The sequence below is a fragment of the Triticum aestivum genome, chromosome 6A (assembly GCF_018294505.1).
Source record: "Triticum aestivum cultivar Chinese Spring chromosome 6A, IWGSC CS RefSeq v2.1, whole genome shotgun sequence".
Taxonomy (NCBI): domain Eukaryota; kingdom Viridiplantae; phylum Streptophyta; class Magnoliopsida; order Poales; family Poaceae; genus Triticum; species Triticum aestivum.
The window spans coordinates 127,183,074-127,199,766 of NC_057809.1; the positions used below are offsets into that span (position 1 = coordinate 127,183,074).

General features: G+C 47.1%; 1 protein-coding gene across 1 annotated transcript; it reads left to right on the forward strand.

Annotated features, from left to right (window-relative positions):
• Positions 1-13,306: 13,306 nt before the first annotated feature.
• Positions 13,307-15,128, forward strand: LOC123130454 (uncharacterized). The gene has a single exon (XM_044550347.1). It carries the CDS (start codon positions 13,404-13,406, stop codon positions 14,775-14,777), a length of 1,374 nt encoding a protein of 457 aa, XP_044406282.1. The 5' UTR covers positions 13,307-13,403; the 3' UTR covers positions 14,778-15,128.
• The last annotated feature ends 1,565 nt before the right edge of the window (positions 15,129-16,693 follow it).

Below are 16,693 nucleotides of genomic sequence, written 5' to 3' on the forward strand. Positions count from 1 at the left end.
CGACCAAGTTCTTCTCCATGGGGTTGTGGTGTTCTTTTCGTCAAGAAGAAGGATGGAACGGACCGACTTTGTGTCGACTACCGTCCATTGAACAAGAAGACCATAAAGAACGAGTACCCACTTCCCAACATCAATGAGCTTTTCGAACAACTCAAAGGTGCTCAAGTATTCTCCAAGCTTGATCTCCATATGGGCTATCATCAGATTCGCATTCGTGAAGAAGATATCCCCAAGACAGCATTCAGAACAAGCTATGGTTCATATGAATACACTGTCATGTCTTTCGGCCTTGTCAACGCTCCCCCAACATTCTCTCGCATGATGAACTTCATCTTCAACGCCTACACAAATGACTTCGTCTTGGTCTACCTCGATGACATTTTGGTCTTTTCCAAGAACAAGGAGGATCATGCCAAGCACTTGAGATTGGTGCTGGATAAACTCAGAGAACATCAGTTCTATGCGAAGTTTTCTAAGTGCGAGTTTTGGCTCGATGAGGTTCTCTACCTTGGGCATATCATCTCCGCCAAGGGCATAGCTGTTAATCCTGAGAAGGTGTCTGCAATTGTGAATTGGGAACCGCCTCAGAATGTAAAGCAACTCCGCAGCTTCCTTGGCTCGCAAGCTATTGTCGAAGGTTCGTTGAGAACTTCTCTAAGATCGCGAAGCCTCTTTCCAACCTTCTCCAGAAGCATGTGAAGTATGTCTGGTCGCCTGAATGTGACATCGCTTTCAACACCCTGAAAGAGAAGTTAGTCACAGCTCCAGTTCTGACTCCTCCTGATGAATCCAAACCATTCGAGGTCTTCTGTGATGCTTCCCTTCAAGGTCTCGGTGCAGTGTTGATGCAAGAGAAGAAAGTTGTGGCCTATACCTCTCGCCAGTTGAAGCCCAACGAAAAGAACTACCCCACTCATGACCTCGAGTTGGCGGCAGTTGTCCATGCTCTTTTAACATGGAGACATCTCTTATTGGGAAGAAAAGTGAACATCTTCACTGATCATAAGAGTCTCAAGTACATCTTCACTCAGCCAAACCTCAACCTCAGGCAGACTCGTTGGGTCGAAATGATTCAAGAGTATAATCCGAATATTGAATATACTCCAAGCAAGGCCAATGTAATTGCTGACGCTTTGAGCAGGAAGGCTTACTGCAACAGTTTGATTATCAAGCCCTACCAACCAGAGCTTTGTGAAGCTTTCCGCAAACTCAATCTCCAAGTTGTTCCTCAAGGATTCCTTGCCAACCTCCAAGTCTCTCCTACTTTGGAAGATCAGATTCGTGAAGCTCAACTTCTTCATGCTATGGTGAAGAAGGTGAAGATTGGGATTGCCAAGAGTCAACCCAAGTACAAGTGCTATCGCCTTGATGACAAGGATACTCTATTCTTCGAGGATCGCATTGTTGTTCCTAAGGGTGACCTTCGTAAAGTCATTATGAACAAGGCTCACAATTCACTCCTCTCTATTCACCTTGGAAGTACAAAGATGTACCATGACCTCAAGCAGTCGTATTGGTGGACTCGAATGAAGTGCGAGATTGCTCAGTTCGTGAATGAATGTGATGTCTGCAGAAGAGTGAAAGCAGAACACCAACGACCAGCTGGTCTCCTCCAACCTCATGCCATTCCAGAATGGAAGTTTGATCATATTGAGATGGACTTCGTGACTGGATTTCCCAAGTCCAAGTGTGGCAATGATGCTATCTTCGTTGTCATCGACAAGCTCACCAAAGTGGCCCATTTTCTTCCTATCAAAGAATCTATCACAGCAGCTCAGTTGGCAGAGCTATATACCTCTAGGATTGTCTCTCTGCACGGCATTCCGCAGTTGATATCTTCAGATCGTGGTAGCATCTTTACCTCTAAGTTCTGGGATTCCTTTCAGAAGACCATGGGCACCAACATTCGCTTCAGCACAGCCTTTTATCCTCAAACCAGTGGCCAAGTCGAGAGGGTCAATCAGATTCTTGAAGATATGCTCAGGGCATGTGTCATTTCTTTCGGTATGAAGTGGGAGGATTGTCTTCCATATGTCGAGTTCTCCTACAACAACAGCTTCCAAGCGAGTTCGGGCAAGGCCCCATTCGAGATTCTCTATGGCAGGAAGTGTCGTACTCCTCTTAACTGGTCAGAGACTGGTGAACGTCAACTTCTTGGCAATGACTTGATCACAGAGGCTGAAGAAATGTGCAAAGTCATTCGTGAAAATCTCAAAGCCGCGCAATCGCGCTAGAAGAGTTACTATGATAGCAAGCATCGTGACTTGGCTTTCGAGATCGGAGACCATGTCTACCTCCGCGTCTCTCCAATGAAAGGTACTCGCCGCTTCGGTATCAAAGGGAAGCTTGCCCCTAGATATGTGGGTCCCTTCAAGATCATTGGTAAAAGAGGCGATCTCGCCTATCAACTTGAGCTTCCATCCAACTTTGCAAATGTGCACGACGTGTTTCACGTGTCTCAACTCCGCAAGTGTTTCAAGACTCCTGATCACACCGTCGACTTTGAATAGATTGATCTCCAAGAAGACCTGTCTTATCATGAGCACCCTGTTGCTATTCTTGAAGAAACTGAGCGCAAGACTCGCAACAAGTCTATCAAATTCCTGAAAGTGAAGTGGTCACATCATTCCGACCGTGAAGCCACCTGGGAACGCGAGGACCACCTTCGTTCTGAGTGCCCGGAGTTTTTCTAGTCCTAGATCTCGGGACGAGATCCTTTCGTAGTGGTGGAGTGTTGTAACACCCCGTATGTAAATTGCCATATTTGTATTCCAACTCTTGCCATTTTCGGCACTAAGTTATAATATTTCCTTGTTGTCGAGTTTTTGTCTTCATGTTGCTTTTGTCTTTGTCATGCATCTCATATCATGTCATCATGTGCATCACATTTGCATACGTGTTCGTCTCATGCATCCGAGCATTTTCCCCGTTGTCCGTTTTGCATTCTGGCGCTCCTATGTCCTCCAGTGTCCCTTTCTACCTCTTTTCGTGTGCGGGTATTAAACGTTTTCGGATTGGACCGAGACTTGCCAAGCGGCCTTGGTTTACTACCGGTAGACCGCCTGTCAAGTTTCGTGCCATTTGGACTTCGTTTGATACTCCAACGGTTAACCGAGTAACCGAAAAGGCCTCGTGTGTGTTGCAGCCCAACACCCCTCCAAAGTGACCCAAAACCCACCTAACCCCCCCCCCTTCATCTAGGTCGTACGATCACGATCGTGTGGCCGCAAACCGTGCTCAATTTGGAGCCTCCTAGCTCCCTCTACCTATAAATATAGACCCCCCTCCGAAATTTCTGGATCCCTAACCCTAGCCCCGCACCCTCTCCGCCGCCGGACAAAAATCGCCGGGTCGGACGTGTCCGACCCGCGCCGCCGCCGCCGCCACATGGCACGCCTCCATTTGCCCGGCCGCCTCCCTCCATCACCGGCCCGCCGAGCCCAGGGCGGGCCCCCGAGGCCCATCCGGCCGCGCCGCCGCCCCTCGGCTTCCCGCAGCTCCCCGCCGCCCGCGCGCCGCCCCGTCACCTTCGCCGGCGCCGCCCCGCCGCCGCGCTGGTCGCCGCCGAGCCGCAGGACGCCGCCACCTTGCTCCGGTTGCCGTCGTCCAACCGCGCCGCCGCCGCCTCGGATCCGGTCGCCTCCGCCTCCACCGCGCATCCCGAGGCCGGATCTGGCACCCCCTCACCGGACCACCTCTTCTCCGGCAAGGCTACTCCCTCCGGTGAGCTCCCCTCCGACTCCGGCGAGTTCATCGGCGATCTTCGATCCGCGTGCATGAACCATAGATCCGGATCTAGCCGGGTTGACTTTTTCTCCTCAGTCTCAGTATTTTTAGCATATTTCGTCATGCCATATCTCTGCATCCGTGGCTCCGTTTTGGACGTTTAGCATGTCAAATTGTTTGTCTCGACGAGTACTTCATTTCGTTCCATTGCACCATGTTAATTTGAGTTCATCTTGATGCCCTAAATGTTGTTGCAAGAGTGCTATGTAATGTTAGTTTCATATTCTTATCAGTAATTGGACATTTGTCATTTTTGCCATGTTTAATGTGTGCCTCCTATGGACTTGAGCCCTTCATGTGTTTTGAAGTATGCCATGCCACCTTTACAGGGGTGTATGCCATGTATTTTTGTGATCTTTGTGGTGACTAGCACAAGCATGCAAAGTAGCTCTCGTAATATTGCTGATTTCAGGGACTTAGAAATCTTCTAAGTCTTTTCCCTGATAATATTTTTATGCCATGTATTCTTGTTGCTACAGAGTGATCTGTGCCTCTTTTGAGCATGTTCAGTAAGGATCATTTTGAGATATTGTTGTGCTCTATCCATCCATGTCTTTGTTTGCAATTATGGAGCACACTAGCTTGACTCAATCTTGCTCTACTTTTGCTATAAAATATTCTTGGCAGATTGTTTACATGTTAAGCAATTCTGCCGAGGTTGTTGTAGTTGATCCGTGCATGCTATGAGGTTGTTCTTGCCATGTTTAGCTTCTATGCCATGTCTACTTGCTGGGTGTATGCTTAGTTTGTCATGCAATGCCTTGTGGTGAGTGCATCGAACTCGTAAACATGCCTACGTGAATCTGTTTTCCCATGTTCCAGTTTTCTGCTAAGTCTGAATCTGTTAACGAAAGTTGCTATGTTCACATGGTTGCCATTGTATTTTCTGCTCCCTTTTGGCTTATGGTCAGTAAGGACTTTTGTTTTATGCTTTGAGTAGCTTCATGCCATGCCTTGCTTTGCCACGATATGTTCCTGTAGCATGTTGTTATCTTGCTCTAAACATTGCTTCCTAATGTTAAATTCCTGACATGTTATTATTTTCACTAAGTCTGTAACCTGATATCTTTTGTGCTTTTGCCATGCTTGTTTGAACCTGCTATTGAGTGAATTAGCCGTAGCTCAGTGTTCATCTTTTGTCAAGCATCTTGAGTGGATCCCTGCCATGTGATTTGTTGTTATGTTAGAGTGCATTAGTTTGTTGTTCTTGATGCATTTAGATGGTCTCATGCTGTTATTCGCATATCGGTGCCATATTTGTTTTGCTTGCCATTTGCAAACCGTGCATCCGATTCCGGTGATCTTTATATCGATTTCGATCGAAACCAACTCATCTTTCCAGCAGCACTCTTGGTTTTCCAAGTTGAGGCCTAGTTTAATATTTTCTTTCCGAAACATGCATATGCATTGCATATCACGTCCCGCATATCATGCCATGTTTTGCATCATGTTGCTTGTGCATTGCACCGTGTTGATTGTGTCTCCCTTTCCTTGTATTCTTGCTTTGGGTAGAGCCGGGAGACGAGTACATGATCGAGGAACCCGTTGAGTACCCTTACGAGGATCAAGCTAACATCAACTCGGAGAACTTTGCAGGCAAGATGACCATACCCTCGAAATCACTTTTATCTTTGCTTGCTAGATGCTCGCTCTATTGCTATGCCTATGCTATTATACCTACCACTTGCTTATCATGCCTCCCATATTGCCATGTCAAACCTCTAACCCACTGTGTCCTAGCAAACCGTTGTTTGGCTATGTTACCGCTTTGCTCAGCCCCTCTTATAGCGTTGTTAGTTGCAGGTGAAGATTGGAGTTTGTTCCTTGTTGGAACATGGTTATTGTTGGGATATCATTATTATATCTTGTGTATTTTAATGCATCTATATACTTGGTAAAGGGTGGAAGGCTCGGCCTTATGCCTGGTGTTTTGTTCCACTCTTGTCGCCCTAGTTTCCGTCATACCGGTGTTATGTTCCTTGATTTTGCGTTCCTTACACAGTTGGGTTATCATGGCAACCCCTTGACAGTTCGCCTTGAATAAAACTCTTCCAGCAAGGTCCAACCTTGGTTTTACCATTTGCCACCTAGCCTTTTTCCCTTGGGTTTCGTGGACTCAAGGGTCATCTTTATTTTAATCCCCGGGCCAGTGCTCCTCTGAGTGTTGGTACAACTTATCAGCCGCCGGTGGCCACCAGGGGCAACTCTGGGCTGGCCTACCGGAAGTTTGGACAATCCGGTGTGCCCTGAGAACGAGATATGTGCAGGTCCTATCGGGATTTGTCGGCACATTCAGGTGGCTTTGTTGGTTTAGTTTTACCATTGTCGAGATGTCTTGTAACCGGGATTCCGAGTCTGATCGGATTGTCTTGGGAGAAGGAATATCCTTCGTTGACCGTGAGAGCTTGTGATGGGCTAAGTTGGGACTCCCCTGCAGGGTTTTGATCTTCCGAAAGCCGTGCCCGCAGTTATGGGCAGATGGGAATTTGTTAATGTCTGGTTGTAGAAAACCTGAAACTTAACTTAAATTAAAATGAATCAACCGAGTGTGTGGCCATGATGGTCTCTTTTCGGCGGAGTCCGGGAAGAGAACACGGTCTCGTGTTATGCTTGAACGTAGGTTGTTCTAGGGTCACTTCTTGATCATAGTTTATCGATCGTGCCTTTGCCTTCTCTTCTCCCTCTCTTTTGCGCATGTTAGCCACCATATATGCTAGTGCTTGCTGCAGCTCCACCTCATACCTTTTACCTTACCTATAAGCTTAAATAGTCTTGATGGCGAGGGTGTGAGATTGCTGAGTCCCCGTGACTCACAGATTACATCTAAAACTAGATGCAGGGACCGATGACACCATTCTAGGAGATTCGACTGAGCTCAAGTGGGAGTTCGATGAGGACTCGGGACGATACTACGTTTATTTTCCAGACGATCAGTAGTGGGGCCCAGTTGGGGCGATCGGGGAAATTATGCATTTGGGGTTGTCTTATTTTGGTTCCGTAGTCGGACCTTGAGTGTATCTGGATGATTGTAATGCTATTTATGCTATTTGTGTGACGTGGCGATTGTAAGCCAACTATGTACCTCTTTTCTTATTCAGTACATGGGTTGTGTGAAGATTAGCCCACTTGTGACATTGCTTACAATGCGGTTATGCCTCTAAGTCATGCTTCGACACGTGGGAGATATAGCCGCATCGTGGGCGTTACAAAGGATCAATGCTACTACCCTTTTACCACACTTGTGCTTCAAAGTAGCACCATGATCTTCATGATAGAGAGTCTCCTGTGTTGTCACTTTCATATACTAGTGGGAATCTTTCATTATAGAACTTGGCTTGTATATTCCAATGATGGGCTTCCTCAAAATGCCCTAGGTCTTCGTGAGCAAGCGAGTTGGATGCACACCCACTAGTTTCTTTTGTTGAGCTTTCATACATTTATAGCTCTACTGCATCCGTTGCATGGCAATCCCTACTCACTCACATTGATATCTATTGATGGGCTTCTCCATAGCCCGTTGATACGCCTAGTTGATGTGAGACTATCTTCTCCTTTTTGTCTTCTCCACAACCACCATTCTATTCCACCTATAGTGCTATGTCCATGGCTCACGCTCACGTATTGCGTGAAGATTGAAAAAGTTTGAGAACATCAAGAGTATGAAACAATTGCTTGGCTTGTCATCGGGGTTGTGCATGATTTAAATATTTTGTGTGGTGAAGATGGAGCATAGCCAGACTATATGATTTTGTAGGGATAGCTTTCTTTGGCCATGTTATTTTGAGAAGACATGATTGCTTTGTTAGTATGCTTGAAGTGTTATTATTTTTATGTCAATATTAAACTTTTGTCTTGAATCTTATGGATATGAATATTCTTGCCACAATAAAGAGAATTACATGGATAAATATGTTAGGTAGCATTCCACATCAAAAATTCTGTTTTTATCATTTACCTACTCGAGGACAAGCATGAATTAAGCTTGGGGATGCTGATACGTCTCCAACGTATCTACAATTTTTGATTGTTCCATGCTATTATATTATCAACCTTGGATGTTTTATATGCATTTATATGGTATTTTATATGATTTTTGGGACTAACCTATTAACCTAGAGCCCAGTGCCAGTTTCTGCTTTTTCCTTGTTTTAGAGTATCGCAGAAAAGGAAAATCAAACGGAGCCAATTGACCTGAAACTTCACGAAACTTATTTTTGGAACAGAAGAAGCCCACGGAGTATCGGAGTTGGACCAGGAGAGTCCCGGGCTGCCCACGAGGATGGGGGGCGCGCCCACCCCCACCCCCCCCCCCCCCGGGCGCGCCCCCTGCCTCGTGGACAGCCCGGAGGTCCACCGACATACTTCTTCCTCTCATATACCGCATATACCCTAAAAACTTTGGGGAGCACAATAGATCGGGAGTTGCGCCGCCAGAAGCCTCCGTAGCCACCGAAAGCCAATCTAGACCCATTCCGGCACCCTGCCGGAGGGGGAATCCTTCTCCGGTGGCCATCTTCATCATCCCGGTGCTCTCCATGACGAGGAGGGAGTAGTTCTCCCTCGGGGCTGAGGGTATGTACCAGTAGCTATGTGTTTGATCTCTTTCTCTCTCTCGTGTTCTTGAGGTGGTACGATCTTGATGTATCGCGAGCTTTGCTATTATAGTTGGATCTTATGATGTTTCTCCCCCTCTACTCTCTTGTAATGGATTGAGTTTTTCCTTTGAAGTTATCTTATCGGATTGAGTCTTTAAGGATTTGAGAACACTTGATGTATGTCTTGCGTGGGGTACCCGTGGTGACAATGGGGTATTCTATTGATCCACTTGATGTATGTTTTGGTGATCAACTTGCAGGTTCCGCCCATGAACCTATGCATAGGGGTTGGTACACGTTTTCGTCTTGACTCTCCGGTAGAAACTTTGGGACACTCTTTGAAGTACTTTGTGTTGGTTTGAATAGATGAATCTGAGATTGTGTGATGCATATCGTATAATCATACCCGCGGATACTTGAGGTAACATTGGAGTATCTAGGTGACATTAGGGTTTTGGTTGATTTGTGTCTTAAGGTGTTATTCTAGTACAAACTCTAGTGCTGTTTGTGACACTTATAGGAATAGCCAAATGGATTGATTGGAAAGAATAACTTTGAGGTGGTTTCGTACCCTACCATAATCTCTTCGTTTGTTCTCCGCTATTAGTGACTTTGGAGTGACTCTTTGTTGCATGTTGAGGGATAGTTATGCGATCCAATTATGTTATTATTGTTGAGGGAACTTGCACTAGTGAAAGTATGAACCCTAGGCCTTTTTTAACGCATTGCAATACCGTTTGTGCTCACTTTTATCATTAGTTACCTTGCTGTTTTTATATTTTCAGATTACAAAAACCATTATCTACTATCCATATTGCACTTGTATCACCATCTCTTCGCCGAACTAGTGCACCTATACAATTTACCATTGTATTGGGTGTGTTGGGGACACAAGAGACTCCTTGTTATTTGGTTGCAGGGTTGTTTGAGAGAGACCATCTTCATCCTACGCCTCCCATAGATTGATAAACCTTAGGTCATCCACTTGAGGGAAATTTGCTACTGTCCTACAAACCTCTACACTTGGAGGCCCAACAACGTCTACAAGAAGAAGGTTGTGTAGTAGACATCATTGTCGTCTCGCCAACTATTGCTTCTTCAACTATCGCTACCGCTTAGTGATAAAGTAAAGCAATTACAGGGCGATTGCATTGCATACAATAAAGCGACAACCATATGGCTCCTGCCAGTTGCCGATAACTCCGTTACAAAACATGATCATCTCATACAATAAATATAGCATCATGTCTTGACCATATCACATCACAACATGCTCTGCAAAAACAAGTTAGACATCCTCTACTTTGTTGTTGCAAGTTTTACATGGCTGCTATGGGCTGAGCAAGAACCTTTCTTACCTACGCATCAAAACCACAACGATAGTTCGTCAAGTTGGTGTTGTTTTAACTTTCTCAAGGACCGGGCGTAGCCACACTCGGTTCAACTAAAGTTGGAGAAACTGACATCGGCCAGCCACCCGTGTGCAAAGCACGTCGGTAGAACCAGTCTCGCGTAAGCGTGCGCGTAATGTCGGTCCGGGTCGCTTCATCCAACAATATCGCTGAACCAAAGTGTGACATGCTGGTAAGAAGTATGACTTGTATTGCCCACAACTCACTTGTGTTCTACCCGTGCATATAATATCTACGCATAAAACCAGGCTCGGATGCCACTGTTGGGGAACACAGTAATTTCAAAAAAATTCCTATGCACACGCAGGATCATGGTGATGCATAGCAACAAGAGGGGAGAGTGTCGTCCATGTACCCTCGTAGACCGTTAAGCAGAAGCGTTATGACAACGCGGTTGATGTAGTCGTACGTCTTCACGATCGACCGATCCTCAGTACCGAATGTACGGCACCTCCGCGTTCAGCACACGTTCAGCTCAGTGACGTCCCGCGAACTCACGATCCAGTAGAGCTCGGGGAAGAGTTTCGTCAGCACGACGGCGTGGTGACGATGTTGATGAAGCTACCGCAGCAGGGCTTCGCCTAAACACCGCTACAATATGACCGAGGTGGATTATGATGGAAGGGGGCAACGCACACGGCTGGGAGAGATCTTTGTGATCAACTTGTGTGTCTAGAGGTGCCCCCTGCCCCCGTATATAAAGGAGAAAGGGGGGAGAGGCGGCCGGCCAGGAGGAGGCGCGCCAGGGAGGAGTCCAACTCCCATAGGGACTAGGACTCCCTCCTTTCCTAGTTGGAGTAGGAGAAGGGGGAAGGAGGAGGGAGAAAGGAAGGAAAGGGGGGAGCCGCCCCCTCCTTGTCCAATTCGGACTAGAGGGAGAGGGGGCGCGCGGCCTGCCCTGGCTGCCCCTCCTCTTCTCCACTAAGGCTCATCTTGGCCCATTAAACCCCCGGGGGGTTCCGGTAACCCCCGGTACTCCGATAAAATCCCGATTTTACTCGTAACACTTCCGATATCCAAATGTAGGCTTCCAATATATCAATCTTTATGTCTTGACCATTTAGAGACTCCTCGTCGTGTCCGTGATCACATCCGGGACTCCGAACTTTCTTCGGTACATCAAAACACATAAACTCATAATATAACCGTCATCGAACTTTAAGCATGCGGACCCTACGGGTTCGAGAACTATGTAGACATGACCGAGACATGTCTCCGGTCAATAACCAATAGCGGAACCTGGATGCTCATATTGGTTCCTACATATTCTATGAATATCTTTATCGGTCAAACCGCACAACACTATACGTTGTTCTCTTTGTCATCGGTATGTTACTTGCCCGAGATTCAATCGTCCGTATCCAATACCTAGTTCAATCTTGTTACCGGCAAGTCTCTTTACTCGTTTCGTAATACATCACCCCGTAAATAACTCATTAGTTATCATGCTTGCAAGGCTTATAGTGATGTGTCTTACCGAGAGGGCCCAGAGATACCTCTCCGACAATCGGAGTGACAAATCCTAATCTTGATCTATGCCAACTCAACAAGTACCATCGGAGACACCTGTAGAGCACCTTTATAATCACCCAGTTACATTGTGACGTTTGGTAGCACATAAAGTGTTCCTCTAGTATTCGGGAGTTGCATAATCTCATAGTCATAAGAACATGTATAAGTCATGAAGAAAGCAATAGCAGTAAACAAACGATCAAGTGCTAAGCTAACAGAATGGGTCAAGTCAATCACATCATTCTCCTAATGATTTGATCCCATTGATCAAATAATAACTCATGTTTATGGTTAGGAAACTTAACCATCTTTGATCAATGAGCTAGTCAAGTAGAGGCATACTAGTGACACTATGTTTGTCTATGTATTCACACATGTATTATGTTTCCGGTTAATACAATTCTAGCATGAATAATAAACATTTATCATGAAATAAGAAAATAAATAATAACTTTATTATTGCCTCTAGGGCATATTTCCTTCACTCTTAGCTCTTGGCATAAGGTATAAAGTGTGGATGTTCTTCAACCCGTGACTTCTCTCCTAGCTTATATAGAGTGCGCCAAGTAGCGGTACATAATGAGTTGGTATTAATGCTATTCATGGCCTCATGTGTGGCTGACTGTTTCATGGCATTTACTATTGGTAATTGTCATATTTAGTTAGATTATACCACCATTGGGTAACTGCCATCATTAAGGCGTCGTGGCCGAGAGGAATCTAGGGTGCCGCTGTCTGATGGCCTAGCCGACTGCTCCCTTTGTCTCCGGCCGAGTGCTGGTATTCGACAGTCGGGTGGCCTGGCATCTGACTGTTGGGACTTAGTGTGGTCTCATGCCAGCCTCGTTGTCTCTGGTGGGATAACTGTGGAGCCCCCTAGCCCATTGCTTTCCGGGTCGTACTTTATACGAGTCATGGGTCATTCGTATACTTGGTCCTACCCCGTATTTGTAACCCCGACATTTACATGGCCATCTTCTTCCCCAAATCACCCACACAAGCAGCCGCGACTGCTTCCTCCGCTTGATGGCCGTCAGGCCCCGGCGGCAACCTCGAGCTCACATCCATGGCAAAGCTACCGCGGCCACGCGAGAGCTTGGGGCGCGATGGCCATCCGGCGTCGATAGCAACCTCGAGCCCGCATCCATGGCGGCTACAGCGGCCACCCGAGAGCTCAAGGGGCGCAATGGCCGTCGGGCCCTAGTGGCGACCTCAAGCCCGCATCCATGACGGAGCTACCGCGGCCACCCGAGAACTCGAGGGGCGCGATGGTCGTCGGGCCTCGGTGGTGACCTTGAGCCCACATCCATAGCGGAGCTGCTGCGGCCACTCGAGAGCTCGAGGGGCGTGATGGCCGTCAGGAATGAGCCACGAGGAAGGGACGGCCGAAATCGGGAGCTGGCGGCAAGGGCGGTGGCGGTTGACATGAAACTTCCCTCCCATCAACGGTTTTCTGGTATAGATGGAGCTGAAAATTTTGCCTCCAAAACTCCATATCTTGGGAACAAGATTTTTTTTAGGGGGGCCTGTATAAATTTTTACAGGACCGACCGTTTTGCGGGATCTAGGATGGACATTTTTTCTCACTCAAAGCCATAATAAAACGGTGGTTATTTTACAATTTCGGCCTTTTCTACGGAATTTGTTAGAGATGCTCTTTATAGACATGTCTTGCTTAGATTGTGCATTGAAAAAGCTCGGGGTTTGGTAGTGTGTACCCTGATGAGTGACGGATTTTTGGCCTTATTTCTGGCCTCAACTGCTTTGGTAAGTACTATGGGCTGGTCTTGGTGAAAGGTCCAGGAGTATGGTTTAAAGAAATGAATCCAGAAAAAGAAATAGGAGTTCTATTACTCAAAAAAAAATCAAGAAAGCAAGCGGCAAACTGAAGTGGGGACATTTTCGGATTCAGATAAGGAAATCTGACGCGTCCTCCATCACCAAGTCCAGCCAGCGTCTTTAAATATCAGCACAGAGCACCTTCGCGTCCCACAACACCTTCCTGACCCCGCAGACAAACCACTCCAAAATCCCAATCGCCCGCCCGCCCTCGATCGACATCAAACCCTAGCAGCAGATCGGGCAGCCGCCGGTCGGGATGGAGGGGCTCGACGTCGACGAAGTCTTCCACCACTACCGGCTGAGCCCTACGGAAGTGGAGGCCGTCACCTACTACCTGCCACGCCTCCTCTCCGGCGAGACGCTGCAGGCCGTCGACAAGCTCATCCACCGCGTCGAAATCTCCGGCTGCGAGCCCAAGGATCTGGCCGCCCGATACGCGCCCGTGCCGCAGGCCGTGAGCAGCGGCGACCGGTTCTTCTTCACCACGTGCAAGAGCAAGAACGGGAGCAAGCTCCAGAGCGTGCGCGGCGCCGGCGCCGGCACCTGGAGCATCCAGAAGACCACGGAGATTAGCCACGCGGGAGTCAAGGTCGGCGAGGTCAGGAACCTGTCCTTCAAGAAGAAGGGCAAGTCGACAGGCTGGGTCATGGAGGAATACCAGTGCCTGCTGCCGGAGGCCACCGTCTCCGACGGGGTGAAGGTGTTCTGCAAGATGCACTTGGCTCAGCATGCCCCTGACGCGGCCCGCCAGGAATCGGCCGCGTACAAGCTTCAGCAACAGCAACCAGAGGCCGCGACCCCGAGCACGCACGCGCAGAAGAGGCCAGCGACCGCTGCCGCCGCCGATCCTCATCCGCCGCGCCCCAAGAAGAGGACGTGCGTTGCCGACCCCGTCCCGGTCCCGGCATCTGCCACACCGTCGTTCTTGATGTATGATGAGGCAGCCAGAGCAATGCATGGCCCGCTGCCTCACACCAACTTCCCTGTTCAGTATGCACAAGCATCATGCGAGTCCACTACAACATCCAGCCGCTCCGACGTTGCTCAAGCTCCTGAGATTTCCTCCCAGTCACATGTGATGGAGTGCACCCAATCACAAGAGGCTGGCTCGAGCATTGCAAGGAGCACATCTGAAGAGGATGTCTTTGAGCCATTGGGGCCTATTTCCGATTTGCCGGATTGTGGGGAAGATGGTTTTGATCTTGAAGAACTTATGAGAATGATGGAAGACGACCCAATTGAAGTTGAGCCGGTCACTGAAGCCAACACTGGCGTGGAGATGGGCCAACAGGAACCTCTGTACCTGGATGCCTTGGACCAAGGCGTGCTGGAGGGCATGCTGCAGTCTGATGACCCTTACCCAATGTGGAGATCAGAGGATCAGGCCATGCACAACCCTGCCTTCCATGATGCTGACAAGGAGAAGAGGTACAATGCCGCGTCGGATCTTGACGCTCCATGGCTTCAGGGACAGGACCACTTGTTCAAACCGCGGCCGTGCCCCTTCGATCCATTTGAAGCAGCGTGGAAGGCCGAAGAGGCGCTCGAGAAGGAGAAGAGGTGCAATGCCGCGGCCAATCTTCACGCTGGAGGGCACAACAACTTCTTCTCGCCTGCAAGTGTCTATTAAATCCGATGTTGAAGCTCTTTTCAAAGTGTATGCGAGGATACTCACTGGCTGATGTATTAGTTCGTCCATGTACGATCGCCACGGATGTACCTCTGAGCAATTTGCTCCACTTGTTCATGCAAGCTACTATAAAACTGTTGTTGTTGTTCCTGCTCTGTTATCGACGTTCTGAACCTTGCATTTGCTCCTGCACTAGTACTTCTTCTGCTTTGTTTCCTGTGATGGACCATGTTAAAACTGCTCTTATCTTTTTGCATTAGGCTCAGATAAGCAAGCATGATACAATTATGATCTGGGCAACCGCAGATAAGTAGTAGGACTAACTATGTTTGTAAGTCAAAATTGTTTCACTGCTCTTGATAATCTGCAGAACAACTACAAGTTCATAAGTTGCAGAGCAAATTCAAGTTGTGGCAAAAAAAAAAGCTTGTTCTGTCTATTTACAGTGCGGAGTAAACAGTTATTACAGTGTCAATGTTCATGATTTACAGTGTGGAGTAGTCATATTTTTCCTTGAAATCTAAGTGCAATTTGTCTGTCTTGTTCATAACTGAATTTACAGTATCTAAGTGGTCCCCAAATTCTGCAGTATTTATGTTCATGACTTACTGAAATATGTTGTCTTTTTTAATAATAATGCCTTGATCTAAATAGTTGTATTTTAGCTCCATAGTGTGTAATTTGTTCCTTGGTTTTCTGTCATCTCTGAATTTTGCTGTTCCTGTCCTTGCTACTCCTTAATTCACACATGCACAGGAGGTACAAGAGGTTGAACTGAATCTCCTTTCTGAATTCCCTTTTGTTATTTGTACCTCAAACAAGTAACCAGATTATAAAGATCTAGTGAGCATTGCCAATGTTGGAGAGGGAGTGATCTGAATAGGTTTATGTGACTCATCTTCATTAATTTTTCTCTCTAACCTTTTTTACAGTACAAATGATAATGACTGACAGTTCGGACTTTGCACTTGTTGATCATTTAAGTCTGAACTTTTCTGACAGTATCATATTTTCTTTTGTAATTTCATTGACTATGCATGAATCCCATAATTTAGTTGTATTTTTTACCGGGACGATGGCGGAGGTTGCGGGGCGTCGGTCGGTCTACTAGGGATGCGACCAGCGAAGCGGGTTCCCTCCCGGCAGCGCATGTCCCCAATGGCGCCCGTGTCCCTGCTTGCTGCTGAAGGCCAGCAGCGGCAAGGAGGAAAGAAGGAACTGGTCAAACAATCTACACTGAATGGAGTATACAGACCTCAAAGCAGCAACTGGCGCATGTCCATGTCTGAAGTCTGAACCATGACTGCTTTCAGGAATGCTACACGCTCAATGGAGTATGAGTTTCAGCTTCTTATCCCATTAGTCTAGAGCTCTCGGCCCATTAGCTTACTTAGACTCCTCAAATGCAGAATTCAGGTCAGGCAAGCAGACATGATTACTAAAAGTTTAGACCATCATGTGTACGGTCTTAGTTCGACTATTGGAATTATCTTTAGCGTGCATCTTGTTATATTCGAAAGTTGTATATTGATGGTACTATGTACTTACACATTTAGAAACTAGAAGCATTTCTTACCTAAATTTTTATTATTTTGCATTAGTTTTTTGCGTGTCATTGCATTGATAGGAGTTAAAAAGGGTACAAGGGTAGCCACAGATGTACCTCTGGGCAATTTGCTCCACTTGTTCATGCAAGCTAAAACTGTTGCTCTACTTCTTGCTCCTGTGAGCCTGCAATGGTACTTCTGCTCTGTTTCGAGATATATACTACTCCTGTGAGTGTAATCTTGTTTTTCGTGTCTTGGCTGGAATATGCCGTCGGATCCCAAGCATGCTAGGTGCAGTTCTCATACCATGGAGAATTTGTAAGCTATGTGTCAGTTGGTACAGTCAAGTTTTATGGATATATATCTAGT

Coding starts and splice junctions, on each gene's coding strand:
- LOC123130454 (XM_044550347.1), top strand. CDS start 13,404: ATGGAGGGGCTCGACGTCGACGAAGTCTTCCACCACTACCGGCTGAGC.